This window comes from Nerophis lumbriciformis, linkage group LG26 (genome assembly GCF_033978685.3).
Source record: "Nerophis lumbriciformis linkage group LG26, RoL_Nlum_v2.1, whole genome shotgun sequence".
Taxonomy (NCBI): Eukaryota; Metazoa; Chordata; class Actinopteri; order Syngnathiformes; family Syngnathidae; genus Nerophis; species Nerophis lumbriciformis.
The window spans coordinates 450,001-472,662 of NC_084573.2; the positions used below are offsets into that span (position 1 = coordinate 450,001).

Sequence of the window (22,662 nt, forward strand, 5' to 3'; positions counted from 1 at the left end):
AACACCTGATTCTTATATAGAAGTAGTTTGACTTTGTAAATGGACTAAATAGAGGTCAAAGAACTCTTCAGAAGAATGATCATTTGTCACAGTCGAATTGTCCCGGATCCTAACAGCAACCCGCAACAACGCGACTAGTTTTTACCAACTTTAGTGTTATTTAAAGTAGTTGTCTACTAAAGGTTTAAATGCTGTCTTACCTAGAACTGTTAGTCTTGTTCCCGGGCCAAAGTAGGCTTCAGCATTGCTAGTCACAGTGCAGAAAACTACATAGCTACTTTTTCTCCAACCTCAACTCCATTAAAAATAATTTCCATTAAGACTCTGAAAGTATTCCTTACATTGACTTATTCTGGTGTCTTTCCTAGAACTGTCAGTCTTGGTCCCGCGCCAAAGAAAGCTTCAGAACTATAACCAGTCACCGTGTTGTCGTCCCGTACACCAACACCTGCTACTAGTTTTTTTCAACTTTCGCTCTGTGTAAAAGTTTTCTTAGAATCTTTTCAATTCCTTACATTGACTTATTCTGGTGTCTTACCTAGAACCGTTAGTCTTGTTCCTGCACCAAAGTAGGCTCCAGCAGAGCTAGCCACAGTGCAGTTTTCTCGTGCAGAAAATGAACGTTGCTCTTTTTTTCTCCAACTCTAAAAGCATTTCAAGTTTTTACATTGACTTATTCTGGTGTCTTACCTAGAACTGTTAGTCTTGTTCCTGCGCCAAAGAAAACTTCAGAACTATAACCAGTCACAGTGTTCTGTTCACCAAAATCTGCAACTCTATTTTTTCCAACCCTCCAACTTTATCTCCTTTTGAAACAGTTTTCTCAGAATCTTTTCAATTCCTTACATCAACTTATTCTGGTATCTTACCTAGAACCGTTAGTCTTGTTCCTGCACCAAAGTAGGCTTCAGAATAGCTAGTCACAGTGCGGTTTTCTCGTGCAGAAAACGAACGTTGCTCTTTTTTTCTCCAACTTCAACTCCATCAAATTAATTTTCCATTAAGGCTCTGAAAGCATTTAAAGTTTTTATATTGACTTATTCTGGTGTCTTACCTAGAACTGTTAGTCTTGTTCCTGCGCCAAAGAAAACTTCAGAACTATAACCAGTCACAGTGTTCTGTTCACCAAAATCTGCTATTCTATTTTTTCCAATTCTCCAACTTTATCTCCGTTTGAAACAGTTTTCTCAGAATCTCTTCAATTCCTTACATTGACTTATTCTGGTGTCTTACCTAGAACTGTTAGTCTTGTTCCCGGGCCAAAGTAGGCTTCAGCAGAGCTAGCCACAGTGCAGTTTTCTCGTGCAGAAAATGAACGTTGCTCTTTTTTTTCTCCAACTCTAAAAGCATTTCAAGTTTTTACATTGACTTATTCTGGTGTCTTACCTAGAACTGTTAGTCTTGTTCCTGCGCCAAAGAAAACTTCAGAACTATAACCAGTCACAGTGTCCTGTTCACCAAAATCTGCTACTCTATTTTTTCCAACCCTCCAACTTTATCTCCTTTTGAAACAGTTTTCTCAGAATCTCTTCAATTCCTTACATTGACTTGTTTTGGTGTCTCACCTAGAACTGTTAGTCTTGTTCCCGGGCCAAAGTAGGCTTCAGCATTGCTAGTCACAGTGCGGTTTTCTCATGCAGAAAACTACATAGCTACTTTTTCTCCAACTTTAACTCCATCAAATTAATTTTCCACTAAGGCTCTGAAATCATTGAAAGTCTTTACATTGACTTATTCTGATGTCTTACCTAGAACCGTGAGTCTTGTTCCTGGGCCAAAGACAGCTTCACTGCCGTAACTTCCCACAGTGCAGTTGTCTCATGCACTAAACAACAATACCCTCCTACACCACCACCTTGAACTCTTTTAAAATAACTATTTCTTTTTAAATTCCTTAAATTGACCGAATCTGGTTTCTTACCTAGAACTGTTAACCTTGTTCCTGCGCCAAAGTAGACTTAAGAAGAAAACACATTGCAGGTGTCTGGTACCCAAAACAACCCAGAACCACTCCATGCATTACTCCCAACTTTAGTTTGATCAAAAAAACGTTTTTGCTTGTAAGACTCTGGACTGGTCTACAGTTCCTATGGTGGGTGTCTGACCTGGACTCTGGACTGGTCTACAGTTCCTACGGCGGTTGTGTCTGACCTGGACTCTGGACTGGTCTACATTTCCTATGGCGAGTGTCTGACCTGGACTCTGGACTGGTCTACAGTTCCTACGGCGGGTGTCTGACCTGGTAGAAACGTTAACCTTGTTCCTGCTCCAAAAAATCAACTTGGCTTTAGTCTTTGTTGTCCAGCCTGGTGGACCCCTTTTGGCCTCCCCAAAGAAACTGTAGTCCTACTCACCAAGAATGGTCAGTTTGGTACCCTGGCCAAAGTAGGCTTTATAGGTGGCACAGAGTCAACACGCCGACATAAAAACCACATTAGATACAACTTCTCCTCCCTTGCCAGAAACACCTTGGTGGTGCTAGCAAATCCCTGATTGTCTTCCCTTTGGTCCACTGTGGTCCCAGGTAAGAAGGTCTTCATCGTCCTGTCACCCGGACTCCACAGTCCAGACTATTGACTTCTCCATCCTTCATCCCTTTTCCCAAGAGGTCTTCCCAAAAAGTCTTTAAAAAAGCAAAATGAGCGCGACAAGGATTTGTGAAGACTTCCTTCCTCAAGGGGAGTGAAGACAAATTATATTTGTGCTGTGAAGAAGATCTCCTGTCACCTCCCAGCATGGATCTAACGGGAGGAGGTTTTTGTACGGCCCCTCAATTACCTTGTATCACAGTGCCCCCTGTACCCACGGTGTGAACACCCAACTCAAAAACCTGCACTAGTTTTTTCTGGTTTTCACTCCCCCCACCAGCAGAACTCTCATCCCCCACCATGGAGCTCCATATCTCTGCTTGCATCTCCACTCTCAGGCTGCTATTTGTGTGGCGCTAAGAAAAGAAACTCAGGAAGAAAGGGCGGTGATGCTGCACACCCTTTCACCCCTACCACCCACCCACGACCTGCATACACCTTTACAGTAACAAGGCAAGGCAGTATAACCTCATAATACAATATTGCATAGCATAACCTACAGTACCATCAAATATACGTAATACAGCACCACAGCATTACATAGTATAACAAATCAGTACATTATCAGTACCAATCAAATACACCAAATAAAAACGAGCTTTATAATAATAGCAAATAAAAAAATGTATAATAGTAGTTTTTGTCTTGATACAATTTGTTTGTGATGTAGTGATTGGAGCACATACTTGTTGGTCACAAAAAACATTCATGAAGTTTGTTTCTTTTATGAATTTATTATGGCTCTACTGAAAATGTGAGGGTGAAAAGTATACATACAGCAATGTTAATATTTGCTTACATGTCCCTTGGCAAGTTTACCTGCAATAAGGCGCTTTTGGTAGCCATCCACAAGCTTCTGCTTGACCACTAAATTGCTGCAGTTCAGCTAAATGTGTTGCTTTTCTGACATGGACTTGTTTCTTCAGCATTGTCCACACCTTTAGGTCATTCTAAAACCTTCATTCTGGCCTGATTTAGCCATTCCTTGAACACTTTTGAGGTGTGTTTGGGGTCTTTGTCCTGTTGGAACACCCAACTGCGCCCAAGACCCAACCTCCGGGCTGATGATTTTAGCTTGTCCTGAACAATTTGGAGCTAATTGTCAGGTTCAAACACCGATGACATCAATTAGACAAGACAAGAAGCAAAGAAATCAAACAGAGACAGGATTCAATTTAGCTCAATTTAGCTTGCACCCTCGTACAGCGTCACCACACTGCTCTAAAGAGGGAGTTCCACGCCTCCACTTTTATTTGGACTTTTTCTGGTTACATAGCATTACATTACAATACGCAGCTGCTCTTAAGGGGAGGTGGTCATAAATAGCTGTTGTACTCAGTCATAAAGAGTTCAAAGAAAAGGTGCTGTCAGAGTTTGTAGGTGCCGAACCCCAAGATGCAGAGAAGGCGGAAGGCATTGTACGAGAAAACATGATTTAATTAAACACTAAGGCAAAACAACAAAAGAAAGGGTAACAACAAAAGGCGCGCACAAGGCGGAGAACAAACTTGGTTATGAACTTAAAATAGCACAGAGGCTAACTTTGGACAAGAAACAAAAACACTTACTGTGACACGAAGGAACTAGGACATGAGCAGAGCGAAACAAAAGTAGACAGAGCTACATCGGCAAGTATTAAGACAGGTAGTAATGAAAATGACAAAGACAATCAATAATCCAGCAGTGACTGAAGGGTAGGGCAGGTATAAATAGCAGCTGGCTGATTGACACCAGGTGTGGCCAGGTGCCAATCAGCCACAGCTGAGGGGACACAGCACTCAGGGAGAAACAGGAAACAGAACCAAAACAAGAGCACTGACAGGAAATACTATACACACAGAGGAAAAACTAAAACACAACCAAACTGTCAGGGGCAAGCCTGACAGGTGCCTGGAGCGGTGTAAGGTCCTGTTTCCTCTCCGCTTTGTAGATCTCGGGTCAGGACAAGATCTTCCTGTGGCTGACAATAGATCAAAGAAACCGACACCTCCATGTTGCATCCCATCGCACACAGTGGAGTTTTACAAGCCTTTTGCTTGAGAAGATGAAAGACAGCTTTTGTCTTCTCGCAGGGCACCTGAACTCAATGGAACACAAAGTGTTTTCATTGTCCCATTTAAAGCAGCAGTTCCATTGGCAGCAAAACAGGCCCAGAGCATAATACTACCACCACCATGCTTGACGGTAGGTATGGTGTTCCTGGGATTAAAGGCCTCATCTTTTCTCCTCCAAACATATTATGGCCAAACAGCTCCATTTTTGTTTCGTCTGACCACAGAACTTTCCTCCAGAAGGTCTTATCTTTGTCCATGTGATGTCAGATGACACAGAAATGTAGCCGAACTGCACCAATTTTGTCAAGAGGAGTGGTCAAGTGGTCAAGCAGAAGCTTGTGGATGGCTACCAAAAGCACCTTATTGCAGGTCAACTTGCCAAGGGACATGTAAGCAAATATGAACATTGCTGTATGTATACTTTTCACCCAGCACATTTGTGATGGATCGGCACTACGGCGCTCCGTAAAAGGTGGGAAAAAGGGAGACCCTGTGGAAGGGTGAGTAAAAAAAAAGTCGCTCTCAGACTGGGCTCCTATGGGGGAGGAGCACAGACTCGGGCCGAAAAAAAAAAACTTGGAGTTTGCCCAACCAGTCTACATGTGTTTTGTGGACTTGGAGAAGGCATTCGACCGTGTCCCTCGGGAAGTCCCGTGGGTAGTGCTCAGAGAGTATGGGGTATCAGACTGTCTGATTGTGGCAGTCCGCTCCCTGTATGATCAGTGCCAGAGCTTGGTCCGCATTGCCGGTAGTAAGTCGGACACGTTTCCAGTGAGGGTTGGACTCCGCCAAGGCTGCCCTTTGTCACCCATTCTGTTCTGAACTTTTATGGACAGAATTTCTAGGCGCAGTCAAGGCGTTGAGGGGATCTGGTTTGGTGGCTGCAGGATTAGGTCTCTGCTTTTTGCAGATGATGTGGTCCTGATGGCTTCATCTGGCCAAGATCTTCAGTTCTCACTGGATCGGTTCGCAGCTGAGTGTGAAGCGACTGGGATGAGAATCAGCACCTCCAAGTCCGAGTCCATGGTTCTCGCCCGGAAAAGGGTGGAGTGCCATCTACGGGTTGGGGAGGAGATATTGCCCCAAGTGGAGGAGTTCAAGTACCTCGGAGTCTTGTTCACGAGTGAGGGAAGAGTGGATCGTGAGATCGACAGGCGGATTGGTGCGGCGTCTTCAGTAATGCGGACGCTGTATCGATCCGTTGTGGTGAAGAAGGAGCTGAGCCGGAAGGCAAAGCTTTCAATTTACCGGTCGATCTACGTTCCCATCCTCACCTATGGTCATGAGCTTTGGGTCATGACCGAAAGGACAAGATCACGGGTACAAGCGGCCGAAATGAGGTTCCTCCGCCGGGTGGCGGGGCTCTCCCTTAGAGATAGGGTGAGAAGCTCTGCCATCCGGGAGGAGCTCAAAGTAAAGCCGCTGCTCCTCCACATCGAGAGGAGCCAGATGAGGTGGTTCGGGCATCTGGTCAGGATGCCACCCGAACGCCTCCCTAGGGAGGTGTTTAGGGCACGTCCGACCGGTAGGAGGCCGCGTGGAAGACCCAGGACACGTTGGGAAGACTATGTCTCCCGGCTGGCCTGGGAACGCCTCGGGGTCCCACAGGAAGAGCTGGACGAAGTGCCTGGGGAGAGGGAAGTCTGGGCTTCCCTGCTTAGGCTGCTGCCCGCGTGACCCGACCTCGGATAAGCGGAAGAAGATGGATGGATGGATGGATGGCATTAAGACTTGCAACAGGAGGGAATCCGGCCCAACACTGTCAGCCACTAGGGGCACTGCTCTGTTGTCCATCATACCACGTGGGGTGAAACGGTGGCAAAGGCGGAGAGTGGGGTTAGGGTGTGTGTGCCTATGTAACCATGGTCCATGGTGTGTGTGTCTTAAGTCTGTTTATCGTTCCAGGTGTTGTTGACAGGGAAGGAGTTTGTTTCGCCTTGGCTGCACTGTCCTCCAGGGGAATCTTGAAGCAGCGACCTTGCCATGTCGCAGCCCGGGAAAACGATAAAGATTAGAATGGTTGTGTTTTAGCGAGCGAAAACACATTTAAACTATTCACTCGTAATTGACTATTTCTGGTCCTCAAATTCATCCTGCAGGGCAGACGGTCCGATGTCATAAAGTCTGAGTGTCCACAGTTCTGCCCTCATCCTCCAATCATCTGTGGAAGCTTTAGGGTACTTTGAAGACTGCCAGCATCTTCCAAATTGTCGATACAGTACAACGCTCACTCCAATCAGCCGATGTCCTGTTATCATGAGTCCAAACAGGTTGATATATCGTCAACGTTCTTGACTGAAAGGGTCGCCAGGCACGCAGTACTCCTCTCCTCCCAAGAGTCTGTCGTGTGTCCAGCAACAATCATTCCGACAGGACAGACCGGTTCTCCTGAACCAGACATCTTGTCTATTTTGTTGAGGAGCCAATGGATCAACTCCATTGTTTAGAGTTTGGAGTGCAGTGCAACAAGAACGTTAAGACAAGACAGGACGAGACAAAGAGGCAAGCAGGGCAGACCTGGAGAGGGGAGGGAGTGCGACTGTCTTTGCCAAGAGCCAAGAGTCTTTATATTGTCATCAAGGCTGTGTCCCACTCGTGTGTCCTTCCACCCGATTCCTGCCTTATGTCGCAGCAAGTCAGCCTTACATCTTTCCACCTTGCCACTTCAATCAGTTCTAGTGCTCACATTACTACACCCGGTTCTAGTGCTCACATTACTACACCCAGTTCTAGTGCTCACATTACTACACCCGGTTCTAGTGCTCACATCACTACACCCAGTTCTAGTGCTCACATTACTACACCCAGTTCTAGTGCTCACATTACTACACCCAGTTCTAGTGCTCACATTACTACACCCAGTTCTAGTGCTCACATTACTACACCCAGTTCTAGTGCTCACATTACTACACCCAGTTCTAGTGCTCACACTTCTGAATATGTTGTTGTGGCTTGTTCAGCCCTTTGAGACACTTGTGATTACGGGCTATATAAATAAACTTTGATGTATTGATTGATTGACTTCAGTTTTTGTAGTGTGGACCTTGCGGTTTGCAAATAAGGAGCAGAAGAGGACCTAACTAAGGTCCCTTATAATGTATCTCATATTTGAAAGTCCTGTGGAGAGTATGGGGTATCAGATCCCCCGATTGTGGCGGTCCATTCCCGATATGGTCGATGTCAGAGCTTGGTTGCATTGCCAGCAGTATGTCTGACCTTTTTCCAGTGAGGGTTGGTCTCCGCCAGAGCTGCCCTTAATCACCGATTCTGTTTACAACTTTTATGGACAGAATTTCAAGCCCCAGTCAGGGCTTTGAGTGGATCTGATTTGGAGGATTAGGTCTCTTCTTTTTGCGGATGATTAAGTCTTGATGGCTTCCTCTGGCCAGGATCTTCAGATCTGACTGGATCGGTTCAAAGCTGAGTGTGAAGCGACTGGGATGAAAATCAGCACGTCCGAGTCCGAGTCTGTGGTTCTCGCCCGGAAAAGGGTGGAGTACCATCTCTGGTTTGAGGAAAAGATCCTGCCCCAGGTGGAGGAGTTCAAGTACCCTGGGGTCTTGTTTACTAGTGAGGAAAGAATGGATCGTGAGATTGACAGGCGGATTGGTGCTGCGTCTGCAATAATGTGGACTCTGTATCGGTCTGTCGTGCTAAAAAAGGAACTGAACCGGAAGGCAAAGCTCTAAATGTATTGGCCAATCTCCGTTCCCATCCTCACCTATGGTCAGGAGCTTTGGGTTATGACCGAAAGGTCAAGATCACGGGTACAAGCGGCCGAAATGAGTTTTCTCCATCGGGTAGCGGGGATAGGTGTCATTCGGGAGGAGCTCAAACTAAAGCCACTGCTCCTCCTCCAAGAGGAGCTAGAAGAGGTGGTTCAAGCATCTGGTCAGAAAGCCCTCTGGACGCCTCCCCGGAGAGGTCTTTAGTCCAACTGGTAGGAGGCTATGGAGAAGACCCAGGACTTGTTGGATAGGCCTGGGAACGCCTCGAGATCACCCGGGAAGATAGTCTGTGCTTCTCTGCTTAGGCTGCTGCCATCGTGACCAGACTTCAGATAAGCAAGCACAAGCAAGAGATTTGTCTCCTCCAGGCTAGACTACTGCAATCCACTTCTTGTCAGGATCCCCAGCAAGAACATCCAGAAGTACTTACAGAATAGTGCTGCTAGGATCCTGATGAGAGTGCGGAAATACGACCACATCACACCAATTCTCAAATCCCTTCACTGGCTTCCTGTTCCACTCAGGATTGAATTCAAAGTCTCCCTACTAACCCACCAGTGCCTCCATGGAAATGCCCCCCTCTACCTCAAAGAACTACTCACCCCCAAATCCTCCACATGACACCTCCGACAAAGGACAAAGCTACAAACGATGGGAGACCGGGCTTTCTGCTCCGCCGCTCCCAGTCTGTGGAACGCTCTCCCTGACCACCTGAGGGCACCACAGACTGTGGATGCTTTTAAAAAAGGCTTAAAAGCCCTTCTTTAAAAAAAAGCCTTTTTAGATACATGCTTACTAGTTATGGCTATTTGTCTGTTCTAGATTGTATTTGTATTTCTTTCTTTATTATCTTTTTATTTATTTATTTTTTTAATACACTGTGGCCCTTTGAGATTGTTTACTCAATATAAAGTGCTTTTTACAAATAAAATCTATTATTATTATTACTATTGTTATTATTACTTCAGATAAGCAGAAGATGGATGGATGAAAAGACGTCTTTCAATAAGAGTTTTCTTGTGTTTGGATCATTCCAGATGCATGAATGCGCTGCAGTTGTGATGGACCACCGCCTCCCTGCAGCGCGCTAAAAATAGTTTCTGTTGTCTATAGGTTGTGATTCTATATTGCAGAAAAGGTTGTACAGATCACAGATGTGTTCAACAACGTCACACACACTTTGGAGAGCTCAATAACATGAATGTGAAAGTCACACAATGTAAAACCTTGTTGTAAAAAAGGGGTTTCTACACCACTTTTCAATTGCACATGCAGTCTTAGTAGATCACAGGCAACACACCCACTAATAGGACATGCCATTTTATAGTTTGCACACGCTGTTTGCGCGTGTTATTTGGATCTTTGTAGATCAGGACCTAAGAGTTCCCAGACTATTGTCCAAAATGGCTTTAGAAATCAGTTCCAAGCATTAATTGATTTGTTTATTGATTTAAAACATGCTGTCTGGATACTTTCATCTATGTGGGAGGAACACAGAGGGACATATTTTATATACCATAATATGTGTACTTCACTGAGCACCACAAGGTGATACCGGCAGTGCTGCTCTGATGTCACAAGAGAAGACATTGTTGAAACAGACTAACCTCTGTTCTAATTTCGAGTGCTGGGGATGGTTGGATCCAGGTGTGAGGTTGTGGGGGTGTTGTCAGGTTTATGACTGGATAAGGCAGCTCAATGCTGCAGCGTGGTAGCTAGCTGCACAGTAATAATGTGCACTAGTGTTCAGGTTGACATTTGGGATGATCAGGTAGCAGCTTTCCCCTTCAGAGGCGCTCCCATTTATGTTCACGACCATGTGAGGCTCTGTTTCGGTATTGCCATGATAAATGTAGCCCAGGAACTGCATCTGCATGTCCAGGTTCTGGTACCAGAGTATCTGGTTGTAGCTCGGCACGTTATGAATACATTGGATGGTGGCCGACTCTCCCGTCTTCTTGAACATGTCACTGGGAGTCTGCTTGACTTTCTCTCCTGCTGAAAAGATGGTGGAACTATGAAAAGCCTCGTTTATTGTGCACTAAGTTGACAAGCCTAGTTTATTGTGCACTAAGTGTTGTTACCTGAGAGCAGAGCAGTGCAGGCAGCAAAGCTGAGGAACAAGAGCACCACCATGTCTTTGGGATTATTAAGTCGCTGTCATCAGCACTTAAGTCTACTAAAGGGCTGCATCGCATGTGGGCGGGGTCAGTGGAAGAGGCGTGTCACCATCGTTTCCATGTTAGTTCGTCTGATTAGAACGACGCCTCTTCTAACAGACATCAGACGGACAAAGCAGTTGAACAGAAACTGTTGTATCTTGATCGTGGATGCAGTTGTTGAGGACGTTAGTGTCAATAACGCAAAAAGAGAAAACCTCAGAGGCAGGTGTCTCAGAGAGTCTTATTAGAAACCACAACTAGATCAAGGACTGCCTTTACGTTTTGTAAGGTTTTGAGCAGGTTTGCATGAGCGTGCCTTTGTGGCTGCACAGTCATACACAGCACTGTGCACCACCGGTCAACTCTGGATAGGAAGTCAGGCATTCTTTACATGGAGTTCACCCAAATTTAATGACATACTAAAATGTTATTTGTACCACTCTTCCTGAGTGGATGTGCACATCTCAAATGAGTTGAGTGTTTGTGTCTGAAGGAGAGATCTGGCACCAGAGCATGGCTCTGTAGTCAGGGATGTTGTGGTTGCAGATGCAGCAGCTTCTCAAACGCAGATGCTTCTACAGAGGCCTCACTTCTAATGTCAGCTCTGACCAAACAGCATGAAGGAACATGCAGCCAGTTGGGAGGGGCCACATCTGTTTGTTGTTGCATGAGAGGAAGGGTTGCAAGTCGTCAAAATGGAAAAAATGTAATCCTATTATTTGAGTGACTAATACACTTTTAACGCTGCTATTCATTTAACCCTTGTGTGGTGTCCGGGTCTGTGGGACCCGTTTTCATTTTTTATTAAAAGAAAAATGATACAATTAATACATTTTTCAAACTGAGACTCACTGACTTTGGCTCATTTTCTGTGAAGAACATATATCAGAGTACATATTTAATGACCACACACCATACACATTTCTATTACATATAAGATGTCCGGGTCCACTGGACCCGGGGCCAATAGAAGTGTGGAAATTGATGTTCTGTGTACCACACGCACACACACAGCAGGCCTAGACAGGAGGAGGACAGAGTGTAGGCACACAGAACATCAGAGGGTCAAATGTGCGAGAAAATGAGAGCAGACAGTGTTGACAAACAATATTTGCAACCTTGTGTGGGAACCGCAGGCGCAGAAACACAAAAGAAGAATCCCTGTGGGATGCAGAAACTGGCGGAGAAATTTTCCGTGCAACGTTCATATTGTTGTGAGTCAGCCAGCGTTTGTGGGTCTGATGGACCCGTTGCATTTTGTGGCTTTTAATGCCTCACAATCAAACACTTTTATGTTCAAATACTGAACAGATGTTCATTGGGATAAGGTAAACATCTGTTCAGTATTTGAACATAAAAGTGTTTGATTGTGAGGTATTAAAAGTCCATCAGACCCACAAACGCTGGCTGAGTAACAACAATGTGAACATAACACTAGGGTTGACCGCAGTGTCTCCTGAAGTCGCTGGGTGCATAATGTACAAAAGTAAATAAACCTGACGTTGCATCTGTGGCTTTAGACAACCTCCTGATGTAGTTTGTTAATGAACTCCAAAAGATGTCAGTAGCTACATTTGAAGTATCATGATTGGTCTATCTAGCTCTGCATGTACTTCAAAATGCTGCGACTGCGCTGTTGGCGTGTTACAATTGTTGTAGTGTTGTTTAGGTTGAACCCATCAGAGCTATTAATGCTGCCTGACAAGGGTTCTTGGTCCTGTTGGTAAAAAAAAAAAATCAATACAAGTTTGCTGAGATTTCAGTTTTTGCAGTGTAGACTTTCGGGAGCAAAAAATGACCTACCGCAGATCCTGATCTACTAAAGGTAGAGAAACCACCACCACCACAGTCTACCAAGCCAGAGGCACCGCCCCAGATGTCCACCCAATGCTGCGGAGTCTTGTCAACTACGACAGCCACACAGCATCCAAAGCCTTAAGGAACTTCGGGCGGATCTCATCCACCCTCGGGCCCTGGCACTGAGGAGCTTCTTAACGACCTCAGCCCCAGAAAAAGGAGATCCCACCATAGAGGCCCTAGAAACTGCTTCCTCATTGGAAGACATGTCGGTGGGATTGAGGAGGTCTTCCAAGTATTCTCTCCACCGATCCACAAGGTCGACGTCAGCAGTAGAGGTGGGAATCTTTGGGCACCTCACAATTTGATTACGATTACGATTCAGATGCTACGATTCGATTACAAATTGTTTATTGATGCATCTTTAATTAATGTATATTGATTGTAGATTTGTTTCATTAAAATAAGCGTTTTTCACTTGCAATTTTACAAAACAGCACATTTGTAATAAGAAATAGTTCAATTAATTCCCATTACATTCATTAAATAATGGAAATATGTGCAAAACTGGAACATAAGTGCCCTAAAATAAAGGAGCTGGTCTGATCTCTCGGTGAGGTGAGGTGAGGTGGCTCGCTGCAGTCATTTTAGAACTGTCTGCATTACTTATTTTACAGTAATAAATTGATTATCGATTATTGACGTTTACTAACAGATTTTATTATCGTCCATGTTCAAATTTTGTTGCATCTAAAAATCGATTATTCCCCCCCACCTCTAGTCATCAGCACACCATCCCCACCATGCACAGTGTTGACAGTGCACTGAGGCAGTGGATGGTGGTCCAGAATCTCTTTGACGCTGTCCAGAAGTTGTTCTTAATGGCTTTTTCAAACTATTCCCATGTTCGAGTTTTGGCATCTGCAATTGCCAAAGCCGCACACCGCTTGGCCTGTATGTACCTGTCCGCTGCCTCTAGACTCCCATGAGCCAAAAGGACCCGATACCACGCCATCCTCAGCTTGACAGCATCACTCACCGCTGGTGTCCATTACTGCGGCCTAGGTGCCAAGTGCACACATGGACACCCTTATATTTGAACATGGTGTTTTTTATGGACAATCTGTGACAAGCACACAAGTTCAATAGCAAAACACCACTCTGTTCCCTCCCAATCACGTCTCCCCAGGTCTCACAGTCATTGCCAATGTGAGCCTTGAAGTCCCCTCCAGTAGGAGCGGACTTCATTGAGTACCACAAGGTGATAGCGACAGTGCTGCTCTGATGTCACAAGAGAAGACATCTGATGAACCAGATTAACCTCTGTTCTAAAAAGAGTGCTGGGGAGGGTTGGATCCAGGTGTGAGGTTGTGGGGGTGTTATCAGGTTTATGACTTGATAGGACAGCTTAATGCTGCAGTGTGGTAGCTAGCTGCACAGTAATAAAGTGCACTGCTGTTTGGTTTGAGATTTGGGATGATTAGCTGACACATTCTATTCTCTGCGGCGCTCCCTTTGATCTCCACGTTCACACCATCTTCTGTGCTGGGGCTGTCAGAGTACATGTAGCCCAGGAGCTGCATCTGCATGTCCAGGTTCTGGTACCAGAGTATCTGGTTGTAGCTCGGCACGTTATGAATACATTGGATGGTGGCCGTCTCTCCCGTCTTCTTGAACATGTCACTGGGAGTCTGCTTGACTTTCTCTCCTGCTGAAAAGATGGTGGAACTATGAAAAGCCTCGTTTATTGTGCACTAAGTTGACAAGCCTAGTTTATTGTGCACTAAGTGTTGTTACCTGAGAGCAGAGCAGTGCAGGCAGCAAAGCTGAGGAACAAGAGCACCACCATGTCTTTGGGATTATTAAGTCGCTGTCATCAGTACTTGTCTACTAAAGGGCTGCACCGCATGTGGGCGGGGTCAGTGGAAGAGGCGTGTCACCATCGTTTCCATGTTAGTTCGTCTGATTAGAATGACTCCTCCTCTAACAGACATCAGAGGGACAAAGCAGTTGAACAGAAACCGTTATATCTTGATCGTGGATGCAGTTGTTGAGGACATAAGTGTTTATAAACCTCAGAGGCAGGTGTCTCAGAGAGACTTATTAGAAACCACAACTAGATCAAGGATTGCCTTTACGTTTTGTAAGGTTTTGAGCAGGTTTGCATGAGCGTGCCTTTGTGGCTACACAGTCATACACAGCACTGTGCACCGCCGGTCAACTCTGGATAGGAAGTCAAATGGAGGCAGAGGGAAGCTACCATCTCGTCTTACCGGGTTAAAGTCCAACGTACAGGCTCTGAGCCGCAGGGCAACAAGTATTGCCACTCTGTCGCCTCTCACTGCTAGCAAAGTACAGCCCCTCTCGAGAAGACTGGTTCCACAGCCCTTGCTGTGAGACCAACTAGATACTTTTTTGTAGACAACGAATGTGGGAGAGACAATTTTGGAAAATTTGTGGACCTATTTTTTTGTGAACCCCCACATTATATGTGTACTTCATTGAGTACCACAAGGTGATACCGACAGTGCTGCTCTGAAGACATCTGATGAACCAGATTATCCTCTGTTTTAATAAGAGTGCTGGGGATGGTTGGATCCAGGTGTGAGGTTGTGGGGGTGTTATCAGGTTTATGACTTGATAAGGCAGCTCAATGCTGCAGCGTGGTAGCTAGCTGCACAGTAATAATGTGCACTGCTGTTTGGTTTGAGATTTGGGATGGCCAGGTTGCAGCTTTCCCCTTCTGAGGTGCCTCCATTCATCTTCACGTCCATGTAAGGCTCTATTTTGATAGTGTCATGATAAATGTAGCCCAGGAGCTGCATCTGCATGTCCAGGTTCTGGTACCAAAGGATCCGGTTGTAGCCCGGCACGTTATGAATACATTGGATGGTGGCCGTCTCTCCCGTCTTCTTGATGATGTCACTGGGAGTCTGCTTGACTTTCCCTCCTGCTGAAAAAATTACAAAAATATAAGGAGACTAAAAGCAGCGGGTTTAAATAAATGTTATTGTGCACTAAGTGTTGTTACCTGAGAGCAGAGCAGTGCAGGCAGCAAAGCTGAGGAACAAGAGCACCACCATGTCTTTGGGATTATTAAGTCACTGTCATCAGCACTTGTCTACGAAAGGCTGCACCGCATGTGGGCGGGGTCAGTGGGAGAGGCGTGTCACCACCGTTTCCATGTTAGTTTGTCTGATTAGAATTTTCCGGACTCTGTCATTGAGTTGGAGCCATTTCCCTTTCAGCCGAGGGGACGATTTATGGAGGTGAAGGTCAGCTGATACAGACTGTATGCACGGCCGATATTGAACTACTATGTCTGTCACTGAGACCCTTCAACCTCCCAAGAGAGTTTTAAAAATACCTTTAATGGGGGAGTCATTGACTACGGTTTATGGCAACAGAGGAGACACTGAAACTGTAAGTCATAGCAGTAGGCTAGAGATGTGTGAAGGATACGTTAGCAATGTTAGACTTTTCAATCATGGCCTGTCAACTATGGAACACAATACCAACAGAAATCATGATCTCCTTTCAGGTAATCATAAACAAATTCTAGATTGAAACCAGATCACAACAAAGGTTGTGAGGCACTGGAGCTGGTGGACCATTTCAAGTACCTCGGATCCATCAAATCAGCAGATGGAAAGTGCACAAAAGATATAATTGCAAGAATTGGAATGGCAAAGCAGAGTCTGGTACAGCTGAAAGACATTTGGAAGGACCGATCTCTCACTACAGCATTGAAATTAAAAAGCAACTATCAATCCTGATGATGCTGAAAGAAGAAGAAGAAGAAAGACAAGAAAGGTTGAGTGTTGCTTCAAGGAAAAATATCTCACTGGCTGGCATTGCTTACATTTGGGTCTTAAAGTGTTAACTTTTACCATACCTTTTATTCCACACTGTGTTGTTTTGGTGTATGTTATTCCTGTAAAAGCTAGTGACGAGGGACAGGATTTGTGAATCAACAATCATATGACGTGTGGGTGTGGTTACTGTGATGTCACAGGAGAAGACGTCTGTGGGTAAAACCACCAGATTAACCTCCGTTCTAATAAGAGTGCTGGGGATGGTTGGATCCAGGTGTGAGGTTGTGGGGGTGTTATCAGGTTTATGACTTGATAGGACAGCTCAATGCTGCAGCGTGGTAGCTAGCTGCACAGTAATAAAGAGCACTGCTGTTCAGGTTGAGCTTTGGGACGATCAGTTGGCACGGTTCATTCACTGAGGCGCTCCCTTTGATCTCCACGTCCACACGCTTCTCTGGGAGGGCGTTGCTGTAAGACATGTACCCCAGGAACTGCATCTGCACCTCCACGTTCTTGTACCAGAGCATCTGGTTGTGGCCCTCAATGCTGTGAGAACATTGGATGGTGGCCGTCTCTCCCGTCTTCTTCAACATGTCACTGGGAGTCTGCTTGACTTTCTCTCCTGCTGAAAAGATGGTGGAACTATGACAAGCCTCGTTTATTGTGCACTAAGTTGACAAGCCTAGTTTATTGTGCACTAAGTTGACAAGCCTAGTTTATTGTGCACTAAGTGTTGTTACCTGAGAGCAGAGCAGTGCAGGCAGCAAAGCTGAGGAAGAAGAGCACCACCATGTCTTTGGGATTATTAAATCGCTGTCATCAGCACTTGTCTACTAAAGGGCTGCACCGCATGTGGGCGGGGTCAGTGGAAGAGGCGTGTCACCATCGTTTCCATGTTAGTTCGTCTGATTAGAATGACTCCTCCTCTAACAGACATCAGAGGGACAAAGCAGTTGAACAGAAACCGTTATATCTTGATCGTGGATGCAGTTGTTGAGGACATAAGTGTTTACAATGCAAAAAGAGAAAACCTCAGAGGCAGGTGTCTCAGAGAATCTTATTAGAAACCACAACTAGATCAAGGATTGCCTTTACGTTTTGTAAGGTTTTGAGCAGGTTTGCATGAGCGTGCCTTTGTGGCTGCACAGTCATACACAGCACTGTGCACCGCCGGTCAACTCTGGATAGGAAGTCACATGGAGGCAGAGGGAAGCTACCATCTCGTTTTGCCGGGTTAAACTCCAACGTACAGGCTCTGAACCGCGGGGCAACAAGTATTGGCACTCTGTCGCCTCTCACTGCTAGCAAAGTACAGCCCCTCTCGAGAAGACTGCTTCCACAGCCCTTGCTGTGAGACCAACTAGATACTTTTTTGTAGACAACGAATGTGGGAGAGACAATTTTGGAAAATTTGTGGACCTATTTTTTTGTGAACCCCCACATTATATGTGTACTTCATTGAGTACCACAAGGTGATACCGACAGTGCTGCTCTGAAGACATCTGATGAACCAGATTACCCTCTGTTTTAATAAGAGTGCTGGGGATGGTTGGATCCAGGTGTGAGGTTGTGGGGGTGTTATCAGGTTTATGACTTGATAAGACAGCTCAATGCTGCAGCGTGGTAGCTAGCTGCACAGTAATAAAGTGCACTGCTGTTTGGTTTGAGATTTGGGATGGCCAGGTTGCAGCTTTCCCCTTCTGAGGTGCCTCCATTCATCTTCACGTCCATGTAAGGCTCTATTTTGATAGTGTCATGATAAATGTAGCCCAGGAGCTGCATCTGCATGTCCAGGTTCTGGTACCAAAGGATCCGGTTGTAGCCCGGCACGTTATGAATACATTGGATGGTGGCCGTCTCTCCCGTGTTCTTGATGATGTCACTGGGAGTCTGCTTGACTTTCCCTCCTGCTGAAAAAATTACAAAAATATAAGGAGACTAAAAGCAGCGGGTTTAAATAAATGTTATTGTGCACTAAGTGTTGTTACCTGAGAGCAGAGCAGTGCAGGCAGCAAAGCTGAGGAACAAGAGCACCACCATGTCTTTGGGATTATTAAGTCGCTGTCATCAGCACTTGTCTACGAAAGGCTGCACCGCATGTGGGCGGGGTCAGTGGGAGAGGCGTGTCACCACCGTTTCCATGTTAGTTTGTCTGATTAGAATTTTCCGGACTCTGTCATTGAGTTGGAGCCATTTCCCTTTCAGCCGAGGGGACGATTTATGGAGGTGAAGGTCAGCTGATACAGACTGTATGCACGGCCGATATTGAACTACTATGTCTGTCACTGAGACCCTTCAACCTCCCAAGAGAGTTTTAAAAATACTTTTAATGGGGGAGTCGTTGATTACGGTTTATGGCAACAGAGGAGACACTGAAACTGTAAGTCATAGCAGTAGGCTAGAGATGTGTGAAGGATACGTTAGCAATGTTAGACTTTTCCATCATGGCCTGTCAACTATGGAACACAATACCAACAGAAATCATGATCTCCTTTCAGGTAATCATAAACTAATTCTAGATTGAAACCAGATCACAACAAAGGTTGTGAGGCACTGGAGCTGGTGGACCATTTCAAGTACCTCGGATCCATCAAATCAGCAGATGGAAAGTGCACAAAAGATATCATTGCAAGAATTGGAATGGCAAAGCAGAGTCTGGTACAGCTGAATGACATTTGGAAGGACCGATCTCTCACTACAGCATTGAAATTAAAAATCAACCATCACTCCTGATGATGCTGAAAGAAGAAGAAGAAGAAAGACAAGAAAGGTTGAGTGTTGCTTCAAGGAAAAATATCTCACTGGCTGGCATTGCTTACATTTGGGTCTTAAAGTGTTAACTTTTACCATACCTTTTATTCCACACTGTGTTGTTTTGGTGTATGTTATTCCTGTAAAAGCTAGTGACGAGGGACAGGATTTGTGAATCAACAATCATATGACGTGTGGGTGTGGTTACTGTGATGTCACAGGAGAAGACGTCTGTGGGTAAAACCACCAGATTAACCTCCGTTCTAATAAGAGTGCTGGGGAGGGTTGGATCCAGGTGTGAGGTTGTGGGGGTGTTATCAGGTTTATGACTTGATAGGACAGCTTAATGCTGCAGCGTGGTAGCTAGCTGCACAGTAATAAAGAGCACTGCTGTTCAGGTTGAGCTTTGGGATGATCAGTTGGCACTGTTCATTCACTGAGGCGCTCCCTTTGATCTCCACGTCCACACCCTTCTCTGGGAGGGCATTGCTGTAAGACATGTAGCCCAGGAACTGCATCTGCACCTCCACGTTCTTGTACCAGAGCATCTGGTTGTAGCCCTCAATGCTGTGAGAACATTGGATGGTGGCCGTCTCTCCCGTCTTCTTCAACATGTCACTGGGAGTCTGCTTGACTTTCTCTCCTGCTGAAAAGATGGTGGAACTATGACAAGCCTAGTTTATTGTGCACTAAGTTGACAAGCCTAGTTTATTGTGCACTAAGTGTTGTTACCTGAGAGCAGAGCAGTGCAGGCAGCAAAGCTGAGGAACAAGAGCACCACCATGTCTTTGGGATGATTAAGTCGCTGTCATCAGTACTTGTCTACTAAAGGGCTGTACCAGATGTGGGCGGGGTTAAAGCATCAGACATTTCTGAGGCCCCGTCTAGGTTATGGCATACCCTCAGAGTTTTAGAATCATTTGACAGATGGTCACCCACTAAAAGACAATTGATTGCATTCAGTCATGCGGACGCTGTATCGATCCGTTGTGGTGAAGAAGGAGCTGAGCCGGAAGGCAAAGCTCTCAATTTACCGGTTGATCTACGTTCCCATCCTCACGTATGGTCATGAGCTTTGGGTTATGACCGAAAAGACAAGATCACGGGTACAAGCGGTCTCTCCCTTAGAGATAGGGTGAGAAGCTCTATCATCCAGAGGGAGCTCAAAGTAAAGCCACTGCTCCTCCACATGGAGAGGAGCCAGATGAGGTGGTTTAGGCATCTGGTCAGGATGCCACCCGAACGCCTCCCTCGTCAGCCGCCTGAAGGTGTGTACCAAATTTTGAGGTGGCTTGGTGAAACACCACGTTACAGTTAGTGTCTGTCAAAGCCTTAATTTGGAGTCCATTGGACTTAATAACAGAGAGGCCTTGTGTCTATTTGTCCGACCAATAATGGCACTGGCAACTCAGTCCTTGTGCGTGTGTTGACCAATGTTCACCTTTTTGTGGGATACCATGTCCTCATTTGTTCATGTGTATGTTCTGTAAAGTGGGTCACTGCAGCTGTTCATGGTTACCTTACAGTTTTCTGTGCACGTTCCCAAAGATGTGAAGCACAGTGAAGCTTTCCGACGGCACAGAAATACACTCCGCCGTCGCCCGGCTGCACCTTTTCCACCCTAAGGGACCCTTGCTCGGCCTCCACCTGCGAGATGGTGTACTTGTCCGGGCTGGAATCTCCAAGGAATTCTGTTTGTTTCATGAAGGGTGCGCTGATGGCAATGTGCCTTAAACCCGCCCCGGGTGACTGTCGGTACCACAACATGAAGAAGTAGATGCCGTTGAGGTGGTGGCGGCAGCGCATGCAGCTGGGGAGACCGGTCTTCACCGTCAACTGTGACGTCTGCCACACCTCCTTCTGAGTACCTGGAACATATTGACCATTCAGTCAGTCCGCGGCCAATTGTCATGCAAGCACCTACAGAAACAGGACGTGGAAAGTGCTGCCACTCAACTGAGAGCAGTGGTTGCTACCTGTGGCGCCGCAGAGCAGACAGGCGCAAAGGAGCTTCAGCGCTGGCAACATTTGCGTGCTCTTCAAGATGGCTGCTGTGAGAAGTGATCAGCAGCTGGGGGCATGGTGCAAGATGGCATCTGTGGCACAGAACTGCTCCTTGTCACGTATACGGTGGACCATGGCGCATCAAGTGGGCACCTGTGGTACTGCTTTGAGGCGGGTTCTTCAACAATTAGAACCGTCTCTGTGGGATGACCTCCTCAGGGCCCCACAGGCGGTGGAGGCTTTTAAAAAAGGACTCAAGAATTGAATTCAAAGTCTCCCTACTAGCCCACCAGTGCCTCCATGGAAATGCCCCCCTCTACCTCAAAGAACTACTCACCCCCAAATCCTCCACACGACACCTCCGCTCCGGACAGGCTAACCTCCTCCAACCTCCGAGGACAAAGCTACGGACAATGGGAGACCGGGCTTTCTGCTCCGCCGCTCCCAGTCTGTGGAACGCTCTCCCTGACCACCTGAGGGCACCACAGACTGTGGATGCTTTTAAAAAAGGCTTAAAAACCCTTTTTTTTTTTTTTTTTAACTTTTTTTTAGATGTATGCATACTAGTTTTAGCTATTTGGCTGTTCTAGTTTTTATTTTATTTTTTATTTTTTATTATCTTTTTATCTATTTATTTATTTTTTATATATACTGTAGCACTTTGAGGTTGTTTACTCAATGTAAAGTGTTTTTTACAAATAAAATCTATTATTATTATTATTATTATTATTATAAGACTCACTTTTTTAGAAAAGCTCTTTTTGATCTGTAAACCGTGTTTTTATTCAGTTTTTATGCCTTTTATTTTGTAGCACTTTAAGATTTCTTTTCAAATGAAAAGTGCATCATGAATATTATTAATATTAATAATAAATGTTGCTGGTAAACAATCTTCCGTTGTGTCTTTCTCATGAGGTCCCGCAGGGCTCAGTTTTAGGTCCCCTGCTTTTTGCCCTTTACTGACTATTAATCCTAAGAAGACATGGAGTCTCTTTTTTATTTTCCTTTACAAGAGAAAACCTTCACAGCCACTTCCTGCTTGCTTAGTTCTATTGCGGCTTCCAAACTGTGGCACAACCTCTTCCTGTGAGACAGGCTCCTTGTTTGACCACAAGATGGCGCCTCCTCTCCTTTTTGCCAGTGACAAATGTTGTTTGTCATGTGACTGGCGTAACTAAGTTTCAGTGTTTGTCATGTGACTGGCGTAACTAAGGTGCAGCAACACATTGCAAAAAAGGCATTTTTACCAGTGTGTTACATGGCCTTTCCTTTTAACAACACTCAGGAAAGGTTTGGGAACTGAGGAGACACATTTTTGAAGAGGAATTCTTTCCCATTCTTGCTTGATGTACAGCTTAAGTTGTCTCCCTTCTCATATTTTAGCCTTCACACATTTTCAATGTCTGGACTACAGGCAGGCCAGTCTAGTACCCGCACTCTTCTACTATGAAGCCACGTTGATGTAACACCTGGCTTGGCATCGTCTTGCTGAAATAAGCAGGGGCGTCCATGCTTGGATGGCAACATATGTTGCTCCAAAAGCTGTATGTACCTTTCAGCATTAATGGTGCCTTCACAGATGTGTAAGTTACCCATGTCTTGGCCACTAATACACATTTCACCTTAGATGTTTTTTTCCCCTCTTTGGTCCACAGTTTTCAAAAACATATTGAAATGTGGACTCGTCAGACCACAGAACACTTTTCCACTTTGCATCAGTCCATCTTAGATGAGCTCGGGTGTTGTTGATAAATGGCTTTGGC

General features: G+C 45.5%; 1 protein-coding gene and 3 gene segments (V, D, J or C); all 4 read right to left on the reverse strand.

Annotated features, from left to right (window-relative positions):
- LOC133624096 (M1-specific T cell receptor beta chain-like) overlaps positions 1-19,683 on the reverse strand; it is a 24,272-nt gene extending 4,589 nt beyond the window's left edge. Inside the window, exons 1-3 of the mRNA XM_072916156.1 lie at positions 19,628-19,683; positions 19,259-19,541; positions 1,543-1,618 (exon numbers count right to left, since the gene is read on the reverse strand). Of these exons, the coding sequence (XP_072772257.1) occupies positions 1,543-1,618; positions 19,259-19,541; positions 19,628-19,679 (411 nt within the window). The 5' untranslated portion in view covers positions 19,680-19,683. The remainder of the gene's footprint in view (positions 1-1,542; positions 1,619-19,258; positions 19,542-19,627) is intronic.
- On the reverse strand, positions 13,703-14,290 carry LOC140679852 (T cell receptor alpha variable 13-1-like). The segment is given in 2 exon segments: positions 13,703-14,037; positions 14,127-14,290. Coding segments are annotated over 2 exon segments (372 nt in total).
- Positions 16,198-16,936, reverse strand: LOC140679866 (T cell receptor beta variable 16-like). The segment is given in 2 exon segments: positions 16,198-16,769; positions 16,885-16,936. Coding segments are annotated over 2 exon segments (375 nt in total).
- Positions 19,684-20,410: 727 nt separating the features above from the next.
- LOC133624095 (T cell receptor beta variable 6-5-like) lies at positions 20,411-20,923 on the reverse strand. The segment is given in 2 exon segments: positions 20,411-20,763; positions 20,872-20,923. Coding segments are annotated over 2 exon segments (405 nt in total).
- Between the last annotated feature and the right edge of the window lie 1,739 nt (positions 20,924-22,662).